Genomic DNA, 19,126 nt, shown 5'->3' on the forward strand with positions numbered 1-19,126 from the left:
ATATTCACCTTACTCCTGACCCAGACTCCTCTCCCTCACCACCAAACATTTTACCATCAGAGATTCGTGCCTTTCGTCCTAAAATGGGCGTAACCAAAAGACACAGGAAACCTAGGTGTGTTTATATCTTTGTGTGCTTCAACACATCATCTTTAATTCTGTTTTCCATGTCACTCAAGTGCAGGGCTACATTAGATAGCCTCTTCAAGGTCTCTTGCATCTGTAGACTTCTGCAATTAAAACGCATCTCTTCTTAGGATTCACATAAAGTCCCTGCCCTTATGGGGCAGCAAGCTGAGGGTTAGGCCAATCGTAGGGTTGGAGAGAATCTGTCTTCCCATTGAAAAGCCTTCCAGGGGCGAGCATCCCACGCCAGCAACAAAGCGCGCCCCGGCACCACGTGTCTGCACCAACAGCGGGATTGGCTGAATGCGTTTTAGCGCTGCAGTCTAGACGCGTACGGTCCCGCCCAGCTGCCAGAGGAGCTGGGACGCCGAGAGAAGAGGCAGGAGGCGGATCGCGGAGGGGAGGGGGGCGGGAGGGGGGTGGGGGAATCCCGAGGCGCCCGCGGCCTGGAATCTGGGACCGCCCGGAGCGGCGCCAGGCGGCTCTCCTCGTCACAACTTGCCCAAAACGGACAGGCCTCATCCTGTGCCCTGGAAGAAGGAGCTGGCCCGCCGCTTCCCGCTCGACTGTTCCTCGGCCTCCACGGGCCCTCCTGCGCCAGCAGCGCCCCTGGGATCTGCGTCCCCAGCCTCGCCCCCGTCCGCCTGCAGCGCCCGGCGCCCGCCCAGGAGCGCGCAGCTGGGGTGAGACGAGGCCTGGGATGCGCCAGGCGCCCCGGGGGAGCGCGAGGCATCTCGGTTCCCCCGAAGCCGAGCTCTTTCTTCTTCCCTCGCTGCGAGCCGAGGCGCTGCAGACCCCGCTGGCTTGGTTGCCGCAGCCCCCACTGGAGCCTTGCCTTCTAAGGGGCGGCGCAGAGGCCCTACTGGAGCCCGCGTTTCCCGGCCTTTGTCTTTGCGGTTTGGCGGGTTGGCCCTGCTGTGCGCTCGGGGCCGGAGGCGCTGCGCCGGGCTGGCTGCACTTCGGGGGGATGGCGGGGGGTAGGGGTGTGTGGAGAGAACGGGGAAGTGTGACCCCTTCTTTCCTGTTCCGGCCATCTTGCGACTGAGAGTCAGCCGACGGGCTAGGGTGGCCAGCAGCGCAGCGCTGGCGACCGGAGTGGTGGCTGCGAAAGGAGATGGGCGTCCTGGGCCCCGCACGCCTCCTCCCCCGAATGCAGTGGGGGCGCGCGGATAGCCGCCCCGCTTCAGGTCCAAAGGATTGGACCCATAGCCTGGGTGAACTCCGCTAACAGGCCAGAGGCACAGAAAATATAAGGAACAAGGGCTGGGAGCCGACATTTACTTAACTAAGCGCCTAATTCATTCGATGATTCTTTATCCACGTGTTCTTCAGATTAATTCCTAACGCCTCTCTCTGCCTGACCCATGCTAGATGCCGGGGATATAACCGTGAGCAAGAGAAACCACGGCTCTTGTTCCCGCTGATCCTGCAGCCCAGTGGATGGAGTCCACAGTACATAGACCTGCCAGGTCGGTATCCTGATGCCCTTTAAACAAACAGGGAAACTGAGGCCTAAAGCTGACGTGAGTTGTTCTAGGTCAGGCAAAAAGTAAATGGACGAATCAGACTTTGAATCTCGAAGCTGTAAGTCTTTCATGCCGGCTTCAGTGAATTGTAATAGCTCTTTTCCAAAATCCCATTCCAAATTATTTGTATGTGTGGTTTCGTGAAGTCTTACGAAGCATATGTTTAATTTTCGGATGCTTTCATATAGGCTTATTTCTAGTTCTCTAAAGGCTAGAAATAATTGATATTACAACTTTGCTTCCAGTTACTCTGAATTGTATTTTCCTTTCTTCTGATCTTTGGCTGTTAGGAAAGACAAAATTTTTCCTGATGATTGGTCCAAGCAAGGACTCCCCGGTGGACTGAGGAATGTCTGGCTTTTCCTCTGTTCATCCATCTCTGTGGTAGCTACAAGCAGCCCCCAGAAGACCTCAAGAATGAGAGGCCTGAGGTCTACAAGTTGCTGCTAGAAATATTTTAGCCTGTCCAGAAAACAGAATGCAGCTGCCACACAAGTTTATAAGGTAAATACGGGGCCACTGTAAAACCTGATGGTAAAGCTGATGTAGGGGGAACTTGATTGTTTTTATCTTCTCATTTTGAGAATGTATCCTTTTGGAAAGACACGTAAAGTTTTTTATATTTGGGGAAGTTCTTTGGTTTGTACTTCTATCAGAATATTATATTTAGGCGGCCAACCCATAGAAAACAAAAGACTCCATTTAAAAAAGTATCTTGGATGTAAGAAATTTAGGAAACCTGCCAGCAAATACAATTAACTACACTATAAATTTAATTTTTAAAACAACTTAATATATTGAGGTATAATATACAACATGACCATTAATTTTCAGTGTACCATTCAGTGAATTTTCACAAATGTATATGCCCGGGGAATCAACAGCACAATCAAAATGGAGAACATTTTTTTAAAATTATACCCCGGAAGTGTCTTCCTGCCCTTTTGCAGCCAGTTCCCCCTTCATCCCATTTAATTTTGCATAGATTTGTTGCTTAACGTATTCTGAGTTGTGTGTGAAAGATGAGAAAGAATAGATATTTCTAATCTCAAAACCTAAGGCGAGGATCAGAGGTGAGCAGCTAGGATGTGGCTCCCCACGCCTTAGGGACATGGAGTATCCGGCCCAAAGGCCGGGGTGGGGGTGCTGGTGGTGCCCCGGGAAGCCGGCTCTCAGGACAGGTGGACGGTGTGTCCACTCGGGCTCTCCCACGAGGTCTTTTCTGGTCCCGCAGGGCCCTGGGCGCACGCTGACTGGGCGCTGGCGGGCGCGCCCTTTGCTCCGGGTTCCTGCCCCGGGCGCTGCCATAGCAACGGCCTGGACGCCCAGACTTTAGGCCGCCGCCTCCCGGGACCCGGTCTTCTCCCGCTTCCAGAGGAGTGGGGCGGCGGCGGCCCGGGAGGCGGCCCGGGCCGGGTAGACGGGACCGTCCCCTCCTCCGATGCCAGCAGAGGCGGCGGATTTGCTTCCAAGCATGGTAAGAGGCCGGAGGCCGGGGATTCTGGGCTGGGAGTGGCAGGGGCTCCACGGGATTCTTAGCTCCCCCTTTCACTCTGGTTGGTCTCCATCCAACAGCCCTTTCAGAAGCACGTGTACTACCCGCTCGCCAGCGGCCTGGAGGGTCCCTATGCCTCTGCAGCCGCCCCCGCAGGCGGGGCCGCCATGGCCTGTGCCCCGCCCAGCGCGGCTTCGGGCCCCCTGCCTTTCTTCCAGTTCCGACCGCGTCTGGAGAGCGTGGACTGGCGGCGGCTGAGCGCCATCGACGTGGATAAGGTGGCGGGCGCCGTGGACGTGCTCACGCTGCAGGAGAACATCGTGAACATCACCTTCTGCAAGCTGGAGGACGAGAAGTGCCCGCACTGCCAGTCGGGGGTGGACCCGGTGCTGCTGAAGCTCATCCGCCTGGCGCAGCTCACCATCGAGTACCTGCTGCATTCGCAGGAGTTCCTCACCTCGCAGCTGCACAATCTGGAGGAGCGGCTGCTCCTGAGCCTGGCCGACTGCGAGCAGAGTAAGCAGCTCCTCTCCAAGCAGGCGGGACAGATCAAGTTACTCAAGGAAGAGTGTAAACGCAGGAAAAAGATGATCTCGACCCAGCAGCTGATGATGGAGGCCAAAGCCAGCTATTACCAGGTGGGAAACTGCCTTGTGATTATCCAATAAAATCCTCAGTTCCTACTGTCTGGGATATTGAGAGTCCTTTCCCTATATCACGGTTTTGTTTTTTGTTTTTGTTTCTGTTTAAGATTTATACTGTAAATCAGAAAAAACAGCGTATTTAAGCAAAACAGTAATTTTAACCAACAGGTGACACGGTTCATTACCTTCTGTAGACTACCATAGGATTAATAATTAAACAGTAACACTGTCCGCAGTGCTTTACTGAAGTCGTCTAAATGCTGGTTGTTTAAAAGCTGTTTCCTTCTAATCAATGTAATGAAAAATAAATCAGGTAAAATTTGCTGCTGGGGTCGGCCCCCAAATGGTCTGGAATGCTTAAATTTGTGATTTTTTTCCTCATTTTTAAATTTCAAAATATTTTCAGATTTACAGAAAAATTGTAGGAGTACAGAGACCATATATGTACCCTCAACCAGACTCACCGGTTATTAACATTTGCCACTTTTGCTTTATTTCCTCTGTCTTTATATACATAACTATTATTTTTGAACCATTTGACAGAGTTGGAGACTCCTAAATATTTCAATGTGTATACTTCCTAAGAACAAGAGTACTTGCTAATATAACAATGGTATTTTATTGATTTATTTTAGATTTTTTTAAACTTTTTTTTATTGAGTTATAGTCATTTTACGTTATGTCAAAAACAATGGTATTTTAAAATAAAAAGTTTTGCCTTTTTGTTCTTAATCTCCAACTATTATGTGGTAGACATTGAACCTAAGATAAATATTATAATTTTTTAGTGTAACAGAAATCAGCATATATATCTTTATCAATGAGGTGAAGGTAGCACAGAAAGTTTGATAAAGATATTGAAGTAAACAATAGACTAACAAGATTGATTTCATGCCCTTACCCTCCAGTCGTTTTGGCTAAACATGGCTTAAAAGGCCTCAGTGGACTTAGGCAATAGTGGAGCCAAAGTGGGAGTGAATGTGAAGTGAGTTACAGGGTGCAGAAAACAGTGGGGTTAATAGTGCTTAGGACTGACCCAGCAGGAGCTTTGAGACAAGTGTACTTAAAAGACGTGAACAGCTAGAAAGTCTTAAAGTTTCACCTTGGGTAGACAACCTTTGCGGGTGATCATCAAATGATACTTTATGTCGATAACTGCCTATTTGTTTCATAAATGCTATTTAAAAACTAAATATAAATAGTACTGAGATGGCTCTTTATAAATGTATTCATTGTAAAATGGATAGAATGGGTTCTGTTTATACATTAAAAAAAGTTTATCTGGCTTTGGTATTAATTAGTGAAATGTTAAAACCTGTAACATAAAAATTTTATGTTTATAAACTTTTTTTCATTCTTTTGGTTATCATAGAAATAGCTGTTAGTTAATAAAGATTTTCAAGTGTGAATGATATATAAGAATAAAAAGGTGATGGCTCACTTTTATTAAATGAGTGACACCTGCCAACTCCTGGCCACTCAGCAGACTCTGAATGTGAATGACAGTGATTGCTGTATGATGTGGCCAGATGTGACGGAGAAGAGGTAGGAATGATCAGACCACCTTTTCCTACTTAGTGTAGTACAGGTATACTTTGCCTTTTATTAAGGGGCTTGCCATTGTCTCTTTATGGAGTTCTTCAACAATGTGAATCCTTTAGGGTGACAACTCCAGAGTTAGATTACCTGGGTTTGAATCCCAGCTATTCCGTTGTACAAGTCATTTAACTTCTAAACCTCGGTTTCCTCCTCTGGAAAATGAGAATGTTAGTAGTAGCTTCCTTTGAGGGTTGCTCTGAGAATCCTGTGAGTTAATGCGTGTGTAGCATGGGGAAGGCTCAGTAAACAGCTTCAGACACGTGGATATTGATTTCTGCAGTGACTTCCGCGTAGTGATCTGTGGCTACCTGTGATCTCTCTGCATCCTCAGACCTTTTCTAGGAACTCACTGAATAGTAGAGGTATAGAAAAGGCCAGAGGTCACAGTGCTGATGCTGTAAGAATCAGTGTTTCAGGGAGGGGAAATCAAAGATAGCTGCTAAGCATAGCTGGCATGTAAGCTAGCTGAGGCTCCACAATGTCATAATCTTTGTACTTCCAGGTTCATAAGCTAGGAGTATTTGGCCTATAATAAAATTTATGGGAAGTCAATTGATTTTAAAGTTATTTGACTTTAGCCTGCAGTCATGAATTGTTATTTAAATAGAGACCTCCAAAGCTGGGGAAGTCTCATGGCCATGTGTAAAGGCCAGTGTGTACCAATGATCTGGCTATCAAATTATTTTTAAAAATTAAAAAATTTAAAAATGTCAGTGTATTGTAACAGGACTTTGACTCTTTCTAAGAAGGTCTTTTGTCTTCATGGCTGGAAGTCTCAGATTCTTCTCTATACTCCAGCAACACAGACAGATTTTGAAATCCCATTGCTATACCTGGTTATTAGTTCCAGAAATTTTTTTGTCAATTCTTTTGGAATTTTTACATAGACTATCATGTCATTTGCAAATAAAGGCAATTCTGTGTCTACTTTCCCAGTCTGTATATCTTTTAATTTTTTTTCTATCCTTATTGCATTAGCAAGGACTTCCAGCACAATGTTGAAAAGCAATGGTGAGAGGGGACATCCTTGCCTTGTACCTGATCTTAGTGGGGAAACTGAGTTTCTCACCATTAAGTGTGATGTTAGCTGTAGTTTTTTGCAGATCCTCTTTACCAAGTTGAGAAAATTCCTCACTCCACTGGTGTCTTTAACTCTCAGACTTATCCACTCTGAGCCTCCAGAATTTGTCAATTACAGTTCAGGTCTTACCCTGCACTGGTTCCTACAGGGGTTTTTGCTGGTGAGTCTCTGCTCTCATTAAGACATGACTCCCTGTACTCTGTCCAGGCTTGTGGCCACTGGTTTACCCTGTGTCCTCCCCTCTCTTACAGATCCAAGGAGGGTTGTTGATTTCAGTCTTTTCAGCTTTTTACTTATTGTTAGGATGGAGTGGTGATTTTCAAGCTCCTTATGTGTAGATCCAGAACCCAGAAGTCTCTCAGCTTTGTTTTGGTATTTTTTGTCATGGAAGTTTTTTATTTCGATGTAGTCAAAATGTCGGTCTTTTCTTTTTGGAGTAGGAACACCTTCTTACTTTGAGCTCATGGCTCTTCTGTATTATTCCAGTAGTTAAAAATACATGTTTTCTATTTTAAGAGATAAAAAGTTACACTTTCTGGGTTTCCTCATCCTTTCCTTTCTCCAGTGCTGTGCATGGCTCTTGAGCCATACTCACATCTGAGTCAGTGTGGGCAGCCCCTGAAGTGTTGAGAGGAAACCAAAGCAGTCATCATGGGCAGAGAAGGTGTAAAAGATGCTTTAAAGATCCTCTGAAATGTAATGCTGAGAAATATGCCATAATGTTAGTTTTCTGGGAAACTAGAACCTGAAGTTTTGATGTAATTATACTGATTAAGAGTAAGGCAAACCATGAAAAGAAGAACATGTAAATACAGATGAAATGGCAAAATCCAGTCTGAGAGAAACTCTGCAGGACAAATGTTCAGTTTTTCAGCAAAAGAATTATAAAGAAAAGAGGGCTGGAGGGGCAGCTGTAGACTAAAGAGAGTTAAGAGACACAACAATGACCTTATTTGGATTCTGATTCAAAACAAACTGCAAAAAAATGTTTTCTAAGACAATGTATGGAGTATTAGAAAAAAGTAAATGGTTGTATATTTGTTGATAATTAAGGAATTTCCTCATTTTAAAAGGTGGAATAATAATACTATGATTATATTAAAAGAAAGTCCCTTTGGAGCTAGGTTCTGAAATATTGACAAATGAAATATATAATATCCAAGATATACTTCAGAGTAATCCAGAGGGGAGGATATAGATGAAACAAGTTGAATTCTTTGCTTAAAAGCTGAATGTGTTAAAGTGGAGAATAGAGATGTTGATAGGACTGATTTTTCTTTCTTTCAGTAAATTCATTTTAGGAGGCCAACTATTTCTAAGCATGTGCTCAGTGATTTATTAATGCTGGGCTGTGGGGATAAAGCTATGAATAAGAGAGACAAGTCTGTGCTCTCAGGAAGCTGACATTTTCGAACCTAGAGGGACTGGGCAGGAGACAAGAAGCAAGTAGAGTAAATAAGCCTGAAAATATTAACTGGTAAGATGTACAATGATGAAAATGAGACAGTGTGATGGGACAGTGACTGGCGGGAGGATCATCTAGGAAGATTTGTTGAGGACGTGCTGCTCCGCCCCAGCGTAGAAGATGCTCCATAAATGACGTCTTGAACATCAGGAAGGAGCCAGTCATGCGAGGGTCTGGGGAGGATTCGGGCAGGGGACCAGCTAATGTAAAGAGTCTAAAGCTGGCCTGCTTGAGGCACAGGAAGAAAGCCAGCATGGCTGGAGTGTCATGAGCAAGTTGGTGGTGACAGGCTGGGAACCAGCAGTCTAGGGGGGCAGCAATCAGGGGTTCCCGAAACCACCATGATGGGCTACTTGATCCATCAAGAGATGGTTTTCACTGCCCTGTGTTCAGTTTGGGAAGAACACCCTGGCTTTATATGTCTTTTTAGTCATGCTTTCAGTAGTACTTGCTGGAATGGTATCTCTGGGGGGAAATTTCCCAAGAGGGTAGTGCTTCAGTTACCCAAATTTTAATTCAAATTAGGTGGAAGGGCACTTGTTACAGACACTTGGATGTGTTGCTCTCTCCCTTTCAGTGCCATTTATGTGACAAGGCCTTTACGAATCAAGCTTTTCTACAAAGTCATATTCAGCGCCGCCACCCTGAGGAGTCTCACCTTGGTAAGTCTTGAGCTCCACTTCCAAGAGCTATTTACTGTCTGGTATCTTTTTTTTTCAGTGAGACATGGTCCAGTGCCTCTCTCAATCCTTTTAAAAGAAAGCATCCTAGTCTTTGTTCATTCACTAAGTAAATATTGAGCCCCTACTATGTGCCATGCACTGCATCAGGGGTTGGGGAGAGAGCTGGGAACAAAACAGACCACGTCCAGCTCTCTTATATACTAGTGGGAAGGGTGAAGGATTCACATTGACACAAGTGAATGAATGATTCTTTTCAAATGGTAGCAGATGCAGTGAAGAAAATAAAGCAGTAGAAGGGGATGGAGAGTGAATCCTGGTGGTCAGCCAAGAACTCGTTAAGGAGATGTTTGATCACAGACCAGAATGATGAGGAGGTCCCAGCCTGGGGAAAATCTGGGAAATGAATATCCCAGGCAAGGGGAGCTCGCACTGTGAGGGGTGTGAGGAGGAGGGAGAACAGACAGGATGCTGCAGAGCAGAGAGAGCAAGGCAGTGGTGGGTTAGGAAAGGCATGGTCATGTGGGGCCTTAAATGACCTGGGTAGAAATGTGGGGGTTTTTTTATAAGCATAATGGGAAGCCACTGGAGGATTTTAAGGAGGGAGGGCATGAGCTAATTTGTACCCAAAATGACCCCTCCAGCTGCGGGCAGAGAACAGACTGTAGGAGCAGTGGTGGAAGCAGGTGGGGGAGTGAGGAGGCTGCATGAGTAGCCCAGGTGAGAGCAGGTGGCAGCTTGACCAGGGTGGTAGCCGGGGAGGTGGGAGAAGTAGAGATGGAGAGGATTTATTCTGGACACAGAGCCCACAGAGATGTGACTCAACATGAGAGCAAGAGATGAAGCAAAGACGATCCTGGGCTTTTGTCCTGTAGAGTTGGGTGAATGATGGTGGTGTTTACTGAGATGGGGAGCAGAAGGGGAGAAGACTGAGGGAGGAGGGAGATTGAAGAGTTTGTGTTGGCTGTGGGTGCACTGAAGCCACACATACAGTCGCTATGGAGGTAGAGATGCTGGAGGTCTGGAAGTAAAAGCTGGGAGTGATTGGCAGAGCTAGGCCGGATGAGATCACCTGCAAAGGGAAGGGAGGGTGGCTCAGGGCCAGCCCCACACTAGGAGCTCAGGAGGAGCAGCTAAGGAGAGGGAGAAATCGCAGTGATGGGAGGTAGGAGGGAAGCTGGCAAGTGTGTTGTCATGGAAACCAAAGGGCATAAGTGTTTCAGGAAGAAGGCAGTGGTCAGTTATATCAAATGATCTTGAGGCACAGAGTAAGATGAAGACCTAGAATTGACCATTGTTGTCATGATGGCTGTTGGTGACCTTGACATAGCAGCTTCAGGAGATTGGTGGGGACGAAAGCTAGACTGGAGTGACCTGAACTGAGAATCGGGTGAGGAGGTGGTCATGTGATTACAGACATTTATTTCAGTAACGTTTGCTGGGAGGGAAAGCAGAGATAGGGGGCATTACCTGGAGGGAAATGTGGGACCAAGGGAAAACTTTTGTCTCGTTTGATGTGGCAGATACTAAGATGAGCTTGGGTACGGATGTGAATTAACCAGTGTATAGAGGAGAGAACTTAAGAAGCAGGAGAGGGGAGGGGCTCTATGGCTTACCAAGGAACCAGGTTTCCTACTATTTAAATGTTTTCAAAAAGCAACGATCTGTTTCTCCATGAGCAGATCAAAGCATTCTGCAGATTGCCACAGTGATCCACAGAAATTCTCATCATGATTTTAAATATTTTCAGTATCTACGTGTGTGTATTTCTAGCCTGTTACTCAGTACCTGCTTTCCTCTCCCTTTTGGACCAGTCTGTTTCCATTCCTTCCTATTCAGATAAATAGATTTATTTAGGAAACAGCTATGCTTTATATAAACAGTATGAACAGCATAAAATTCCATTTATAAACCATGGACCTCTGGTTTAGTAGTATATTGGAGAAATTGGGAAGATTAAATATTTTAATTAATCTATCATTCTTCAGTGTGAAACTGACCTTCTTTCTCTTTTGTTTCAGTATCTTATTCTATCTCATACTCGTTTCAGAGAGTATTTCAGACTCTGAAATGAGTATTATTTCTTCAGGTCATCTTTGAGGTTCTGACTTTCTACTTTGGTTTCCATACCTTTCATGTCTACACTCACAGACACATGTATATCCATTCAGTCATGTGTACATCTGCATGTAAGTACATGTACATAAGTATTCTTCCCTTCACTTGTTGCTTCCTTTTACAACTTTTCAGTAGCTCGTTTTTGCCCCAGGGACAGGTTATGGTCCAAGTTTGTATTTTGAATGCTAGCCTCTGCTTGTCTTAGCACTGATGGGGTTCTCAGGAGAGTTCAGTGGGAGCCAGAAGGATAATGACCATAGAGATTTCAATATCGTGGTACCTGCAGTGGAAGCTGTTGCCTCCCTTCTCTGATTGAGACAGGCATCTCAAAGAAGAGCCTAGGATGATTCTCGTCACCATTTTGCTCTGTGAATGGGCTCTCACCTTGTCTCTGTAGGAGAATCCAGTCTCAGCACAGTGGCTGAAAAAATCTGCTAAAAATAATTCAGCACCCAATAATATGACGGGCTGAAAGTTAACAGTAAGGGGTAAAAGTTGACTCATGGGGCATGAAAAAAAGCAATAATATCCCAAGTTAGAGCAGTTCCCTTTGTCTTTGTCTGATCAATAGAACTGCACCCCTTAAGTTTTCAGGTAGGTTTCCTAAGAGATGGTATGTTAACGAGATATTTCTGTTGCAGCGGAGTATAAGAAAAGGGCGCAGACTGATAAGCTCCAGAATGAGATCGACATGTTGAAGGAGCAGCTGCAGCTCACCAAGTCTCAGCTGGAGGCTGCGCAGCACGCCCATGCAGTCCGGTTCTCTAAGGTACGGTACCAAATTCCGAACCGATGGTCTGTTGGGAAGGATTGGCTTTCATTCCTTTTAAATGTTCGGTAGAACTCACCAGCAAAGCCATGCAATCTTGAGCTTTTCTTTGTTGGGAGTTTTTTGATTACTGATTCAACCCCCTTACTCATTCTTGGTCTGTTCAGATTTTCTTTTTCTTCATGATTCAGTCTTGGTAGGTTGTATGTCTCTAGGAATTTATCCATTTCTTCTAGATTGTCCAGTTTGTTGGCATGTAATTGATCATAGTAGGCTATCATGATCCTTTGGAATTCTCTGGTATCAGTTGTAATGTCCCCTCTTTCATTTGTAACTTTGAGTCCTCTTTCTTTTCTTGGTTAGTCTAGCTAAAGGTTTGTCAATTTTATCTTTTCAAAAAACCAACTCTTAGTTATTTTTTATCTTTTCTATTGTTTTCTTGTCCTGTAGTTCATTTATTTTGGCTCTAATCTTTATTATTTCCTTCCTTCTGCTAACTTAGGGCTTAGTTTATTCTCCTTTTCTTTGTAGCTCATTGAGGTATAATATTACATTGCTTATTTGAGATCTTTCTTTTTTCTTAATTTAGGCATTTATAGCTGTAAACTTTCCTCTTAGAACTGCTTTTGCTGCATCCCATAAGTTTTGGCATGTTGTGTTTCCATTTTCATTTGTCTCAAGATATTTTTGGTTCCCCTTTTGATTTTTTTCTTTGATCCATTGGTTGTTCAGGAGTGTGTTGTTTAATCTGCATATATTTGTGAATTTTCAAATTTTTCCTTCTGTTTCTGATTTCTAGTTTCGTAACATTGTGATCAGAAAAGATACTTGATATAATTTCAGCCTTCTTGAATTTGTTGAGACTTGTTTTATGACCTGACATATGATCTCTCCTAAAGAATGTTCTGTACATGCTTTAGAAGGATTTGTAATCTGCCGTTACTGGATAGGATGTTCTGTGTATGTCTGTTAAGTCCATTTGGTCTATAATGTTGTTCAAGTGTCCTGTGTTTCCTTATTGATTTTTTGTCTGGATGATCCATTGTTGAGAGTAAGGTGTTAAAATCCCCTGCTATTATTGTATTGCTGTTTATTTCTCCTATATATTTAGTTTCTCCAATATTTGATGCATGTATATTTACAATTGTTAGAACTTCTTGATGAGTTGACCCCTTTGTCATTATATAATGACCTTTTTGTCTCTTGAGAACTTTCTTTTTTAAAATGTTTTTGGTTACTTTTTTTTAAAAATTAGAGGATTTTTAAAAATTGGGGATTGAACTCAGGACCTTCTGCATGCTAAGCATGCGCTCTACCACTGAGCTATACCCACCCCTGAGAACTTTCTTTTTTAATGTAGGCTCTTACAGTTATAAATTTCTCTTTTAGCACTGATTTGTCTGCTTCCCTTTTTTGGTATGTTTGTTTTAATTTTTATTCATCCCAAAATATTTCTGTATTTCCCTAGTGAGTTTTTCTTTGACCCATTGGTTGTTTAAGAGTATATTGTTTAATTTTCATGTATTTGTGAATTTTCCAGTTTTCTTTGTGTTAATGATTTCTGGCCTTATTCTGTTGTTGGAGAAGATACTTTGCATGATTTCAATCTTTTAAAATTTAGTGAGAATCATTTTATGGCCTAACATATAGTCTGTCTTGGTGAACCTTCCATGTACATTTAACAAGAATATATATTTTGCTGTTGCTGGGTGCAGTGTTCTGTGTGTTTATTAGGTGGAGTTTGTTGAGGTCTCCAGTTAGGTTAAAAAACAAACAAACACTGAAGGTTGTGAAGAAATCAAAAGCTGATTGACTAGACCTTGAATTTAGCTTATATAAAATGCATTTGTGTTTAATGGGGCTGAGGTAGGGCTACTCCACCCAAATTGGTATGGTATCAAGGAAGGTTCTTCTCAATAGATTTTTAAAGTATGTTTACATTTTACATATGATTGTATGTCTACTCTACAAGTTCACAGATTATAGAACTTTTTGAGACTTTGGGCCTCTTTGTATTTTAAGGGATGTAAGGACAAAAGGATGTTGTGTGCTGCCTTTGGTTTGGAAAAATTATTGTGCACAGACTTGCCATTATATGAAGTGTTTTGCAAAAAAACAAACAAACAAAAAGCCTAACTGAAATATGCAAGACTAGCTGACTCATTTGAAGTGAAGCTATGTCCATTTATTTAAACTTCTGCACACTTGATTCCTATCAGAGCTTTTAAAGTCATGTATTAAAATCAATTTCAGGAGTATGAAATGCAGAAAACAAAAGAGGAAGAATTTCTGAAGTTATTCGATAGATGGAAAGAAGAAGAAAAGGAGAAACTAGTTGATGAAATGGAAAAAGTCAAGGAAATGTTTATGAAGGAGTTTAAAGAACTGACTTCCAAGAATTCAGCATTGGAATATGTAAGTATCCAACCTAGGAGTCCTCAGAGCTTTGATAGAGTTGTGGCCTTGGGAGGCGGCGTTAGAATCGCAGTGTGGACTGTGAATCCAGAAGTTCCTTTTGTGCCTTGGCCCAGATACCCCTCCTCCTTGAGAGTCTTGGGAGCTTGAGGCATACGGAAAACAGTAAGTCAGAAAGTCGTTCCCTGGAGAGCGGGAGCTTTGGCCCCAAACCCAGTGCTGAACACTTGGTACATTTGGTTGGATCAGAGAGGATGGTCCCTCTTTCTTAGCTGGTTAGGTTTAGACAGACCAAAACCATAAACCTCCCCTTGTGTTAGAACATTTCAAAGTTCCAAAGGAATTTTCCAGAAAGGCTGACATAAATCACCAATGTTGAAGGAGAAGGAAGCCAACTCAGAAGGACAGAGAACCTTTGCCAGGCCCCTTCCTCCCCCCAGGCCTGGCTGGTGAGGAGGAAGGGGGTTTGAGTGAGCTGGATGTGGCTAAATGTGATCCCTTTCCTGTGGGAGCATCCTGGGTCACACAGAGAAGCAAGGGAGGTGAGAGAAGATCCTTGAGCTCCCTCTAGGGGCCAACATGTTTCACAAAGTAAGATAGAGGGATGGTTTTGGAATATTGCAAAGATCCTTCTCTAAAACGTCCTGAACTCTCTCACAGGGATCCGCAAAGTATGACCTGTGACCCAAATCTGGCAAACCACCTGCTTTTGTATGGTACTCGAGCTATGAAAGGTTTTTATACTTTTAAGTGGTTGAAAAAAGTCAAGAGAAAAAATATTTCACGACACATGAAAATTGTTTGAAGTTCACCTTTCAGTGTCCACAAGTGAAGTTTTCTTGGAACACAACCATGCCCTTTTCTCTACGCTTTATCTTTATACGGAACTTTTTGCTGGAGCCGTAGAGTTGAGTGATTGTGACCAAGACCTTATGTGTCTCCCAAAGTCAAAATACTGTCTGGATCTTTACAAAAAAAGTTGCTATCCCCTGTCGTATCTTTATAAAGCAAATATGTTACAAGATTAACAATTGATGAAGGTGAAATGGGTGTAATAGTCTTTCAACTTTTCCATAAATTATAATTTGCAAATAAAAAGTTGAGGGGAAGTTAACTTGAGATGGCTCATTGTGTCTTTTCTGTAGGGCTTCCTTCAGGCAACTCCTTGTTGGTTCCATTATCCCCATATCACTTCTCTTGGTTCTAAGCATCAGAACCCTTAGGCAGTAGTTATTTCACCACCCCTGTTCCAGGGGCTTCTCCTGAACTCACACCTGTGGCCCCTTCTCAAAGTGGGATGTCACATTACCCACAGTAATGGATTTTGATACTAACCAATTTAAGGCTGGCTTATGTCTTTTCCATCCAGCCCACAATCATTTTTTTCCCTTGTGATAAAACTGCCAATTACGGTTCTTTTGCCTGAGATTCCCTCCATGGTTATCCCTGCCCTCAGAATCATTGTGGAATTGGACTTTTCCCCACATAGGACTTTTTTTCACTCTCTGTATCTTTAAAGAAAAAAAAAAAAACAGCTTTATTGTGATATAGTTTACATTCCATACAATTCACCCACTTAAAGTGTACAATTCAGTGGGTTTTTTTTTTTTACTACATTCACAGAGTTATGCAGCCATCATCAGTCATTTTAGGACATTTCATCACCCAAAGAAGGTACCTTGTACGCATTGGCACTGTCTCCCCAACCCTGGCAACCACAGCTCTGCCTTCTGGCTCTACGGGTCTGCCTGTTCTGGACATCTCATATAAATTGAACCATACAATATGTGACCTTTTATGGATGGCTTCTTTCACTTATCATAATGTTTTCAGGATTAATCTACATTGTAGTATGTATCAGTATTTCATTTTTTTAAATTGCGGAATGACTTTCCATTGTATGGTTATACCATATTTTATTTATCCATTCATCAGTTGATGAACATATGGGCTGTTTCCTCTTTTCAGCAAAGACGGTTTTAAAAATTGTTATTAATGATAGACTTTATTTTTTAGAATAGTATCAGGTTTACAGAAAAATTGAGCCAACAGTACAGAAAGTTTCATGTAAATCCCCCTCTTCTACCTTGTGCACAGTTTTCCATATGACTGATGTCTTAAGTAAGTATGGTACACTTGGTACAACTAATGAATCAAGGCTGACACAGTGGTATTAACTAAGTCCATGCTTCATTCCGATTTCTTTAGCTTTTACATAGCTTTTTTTTTCTGCTCCATGATTCTATCCAGGATACCCAAGTACATTTAGCTGCCGTGTCTCCTTAGGCTCATCTTGTCTGGAATGGTTTCTCAGACTTGTTTCTGATGACCTTGACAATTTCCAGGTGGACCTGTCAGGTGTATTGTAGGATGCCCCCTCTATTGGAATTTATCTGATATTCTTCTGGTTAGGCTGGGTTTATGAGTTTGGGGGAAGATGTCCTCAGAGTTAAAACACAGTTTTCCTCACATCGTGTCAAGGGCACACACCATGTATGTGATGTATGACTGCTGACGTTGCCCTTGACCACCTGGCTGAGGTGGCGGTTGTCAGTTTTCTCCACTGAAAGCTACTCCCCCATCCTCCCCGCCCCTTTCCATACTGTGCTCTTTGAAAGGAAGTCTCCATGCGCAGCCTGGACTTAAGTGGTGGAGACTTACTGTGCTCCCTCATCCTTTTGTTTTTGAAGTTAACAAATTACCTTCTGTGCTTTTCTGAGGGTATTTACTGACTGTGTCTTTGGGAATAACATACAAGCAAAGAAAGTTAAAATGTTTTGTCCCTAGTGGTCTCTGGATGATGCTGACCTTGTCACTAAATTATCTTGAGAATGAGCTATACCCAGTTCCTCTGTTTCTGGTGACCGGGACATCCCCACCACATTTGTAAAGCCCCATTGTCCAAGATTAGAAAGTTGGGTTTTCCTTTCCCTTTTTCACCCTGTGTGCATTCTTCTGTTGGAAGAAACGAAACAGGGAAACCGCTGGGAAGGAGAAACAGGATGACAGTCTGGGAGGAAAGTCAGATGTGCTCCAATTTTGTGTTCTTTTTCAGTTTTATGAAACTATGAACACTCATGCCAGTGATTTTGAATTTTATTTTACAGCAATTGTCAGAAATCCAGAAGTCCAATATGCAGATTAAGTCTAACATAGGCACATTAAAAGATGCACATGAGTTTAAAGAAGAACGTCCTCAGTGTCCCCAGGATTTCCAAAATGTGATGCAACTTCTTGACAGTCAGGTAGGTAAAAGTGCGTGATCACTGCAGTAGAGGCCTAATCTCTCTTAGTGAAAATCTACAGGAAGCATCATCTATGGGAAAAGTGTCTCTTTCAGTGACGGCGTAGGTAACTAACTCTTTTTTTTCCTTGTCTCCTTCTTAAATTGAAGTCTAGTTGATTTATAACGTTGTATTAGTTTCCAGTGTGTAATTCATAATAGGTGTTCATTAGATAGTTGCTGACTGATGTGGATACAGAACAGTTTGGCAAAGTTGTTTAATTTTGCCTTGAATATCTATTCGAATTGGTTCCCATTACCTTAGTATTTATTTTTCATATTTCAGATGTTGCTCACTTTCAAAAGGCATAGAAAGGCACACTGAAGCACTGACCTTTTTTGAGAGCTTAAATATACAGCTGCATTGGTGAACTGATGATCTTTTACATTTGTCAAATGTAATTGCAATTATCTGGAAGCGAACCTCAGTAAACAGTACAGCCTTCATCCTGGCTATTTTAGTCACACTGTTTTAGGGGATTTTTTTTTAAAGCCAGGAACCAAATAGAGTTTCATAAGCTTATGAATTCAGGACTTTTTTTAAAAAGCAATATTACATTATTTTTAAAAGTAAGTGTTTTTGCATACGGACTACTGCCATTGCTTCTGGTCTTGCCTCTCTCCTCCACTTCTACCTTTCGTGTTGCAGCCAGGCTGCCCACATCACCGTTCTGTCTAATATCCTTCAACGGCTCCCTCTTTTTCACAGAACAAAGTCTTGAACCCTTAACCAGCATTCAGAGTCCCTGAGGATCCGGTCCCTGCCACCCCCACCCCCACCCCCTCCACCATCCTTGGCTTTACTGCGACACTCTGGCAGCACCAAACCAGTCACGGTTCCTGGGATGTGGCCATCTTTGTCACCACCTCCCAGTTTTCAGGACCTGTCACTTGCTCATTCAGCTGGGACGGCACCTCTTCTAGAGGGTTCTCCTGGACCTCTGGGTTACTGCATTACTGTAGTCCTCCAAGCAGGACCTGACCACTTACACATCATGTGGGAACCCTCCATTGTTGTGCCAACTTTCCTCCTGGACAGGGCAAGGCCCGTCTGAGTTCTCTCCCAGCCTGCCAGGGGCTGCCCAGCGAGGAGCCTGGTACTCAGGAGGGGACCAGGAACTGTGTCCTGAGCTGAGCTGTTGGCAGTTGCTCCCAGAAGGCTGCTCTCTCGCGAGGTGAAGGACTCAATTATAAAATCCTCAGATCTCACCTAAATTTCTTCTGTCTCTGTGCTATGAGCTCTGTGAGTTTCAGACCCCATGGGCTCAGAAACCTTCTAGCTTCTTAGGTTGGCAAGCCAACACTCATTTTGTTTAATTTAGGTTTTACTGGAGCACAGCCACACTAGAATGTATTGTCTATGGCTGTTCTCCTGCTAGTAGGAGTGGCTGAATCATCTCACCCCAGGGCCTAATGGGTTTACTGTTTGTCCCTTAACATTTCTGAAAATGTTTGCTGACTGCTGCCTCAGAGTATAAGATTAAAACCAAGTGCAAATGTGTTTAAACATTTCTGACTGTATTTATATTTTTTTTAAAATGCCTGCTAAAATTTTACCCAATAAATAGTTGGGTTTCATAGGTGCTCACTAAAAAGGAAGCTTTCATTTTGAGTAGATATCATTGTTACAGTTGCACGTAAATTTCTCTTGTTTTCCTGTTTCCTAGGAAAGCAAGTGGACAGCCCGAGTGCAGGCTCTACATCAGGAACACAAAAAAGAGAAGAGCCGGGTAAGATTAAGAAGCCAATGGCCTGTAAAAAGTGAGTCTTTCTGAAAAGAGTATTTCCTAATTCTTTATAATAAAGGTATTATTTGTCCACTTTAAAAAAATTGTGGAGAAATATGTAACAAAAATTAAAATTACTTATAATTCCAATACCAAAGATAACCAGTGTCACTACTTTGTTATAATTTCTTAGTCTTT

General features: G+C 43.0%; 1 protein-coding gene across 6 annotated transcripts in view; it reads left to right on the plus strand.

Annotated features, from left to right (window-relative positions):
* The first annotated feature begins 527 nt into the window (after positions 1 to 527).
* The window catches only part of DZIP1 (DAZ interacting zinc finger protein 1), a 47,991-nt gene continuing 29,392 nt past the window's right edge, over positions 528 to 19,126 (plus strand). For 4 of the 6 annotated variants that reach the window (XM_032496764.1, XM_032496766.1, XM_032496765.1 and 1 more), the window contains exons 1-10: positions 532 to 809; positions 1,498 to 1,595; positions 1,943 to 2,156; positions 2,887 to 3,129; positions 3,228 to 3,785; positions 8,514 to 8,598; positions 11,376 to 11,503; positions 13,757 to 13,918; positions 17,026 to 17,163; positions 18,869 to 18,931. In XM_032496764.1, coding sequence (XP_032352655.1) covers positions 3,094 to 3,129; positions 3,228 to 3,785; positions 8,514 to 8,598; positions 11,376 to 11,503; positions 13,757 to 13,918; positions 17,026 to 17,163; positions 18,869 to 18,931 — 1,170 coding nt within the window. In that variant the 5' untranslated portion in view covers positions 532 to 809; positions 1,498 to 1,595; positions 1,943 to 2,156; positions 2,887 to 3,093. Of the gene's footprint in view, positions 810 to 1,497; positions 1,596 to 1,942; positions 2,157 to 2,886; positions 3,130 to 3,227; positions 3,786 to 8,513; positions 8,599 to 11,375; positions 11,504 to 13,756; positions 13,919 to 17,025; positions 17,164 to 18,868; positions 18,932 to 19,126 lie in introns of all 6 variants that reach the window. The other 2 variants (XM_032496769.1, XM_032496768.1) reach the window with 2 other exon arrangements.

The sequence above is a fragment of the Camelus ferus genome, chromosome 14, assembly GCF_009834535.1.
Source record: "Camelus ferus isolate YT-003-E chromosome 14, BCGSAC_Cfer_1.0, whole genome shotgun sequence".
In the NCBI taxonomy this organism is placed as follows: Eukaryota; Metazoa; Chordata; class Mammalia; order Artiodactyla; family Camelidae; genus Camelus; species Camelus ferus.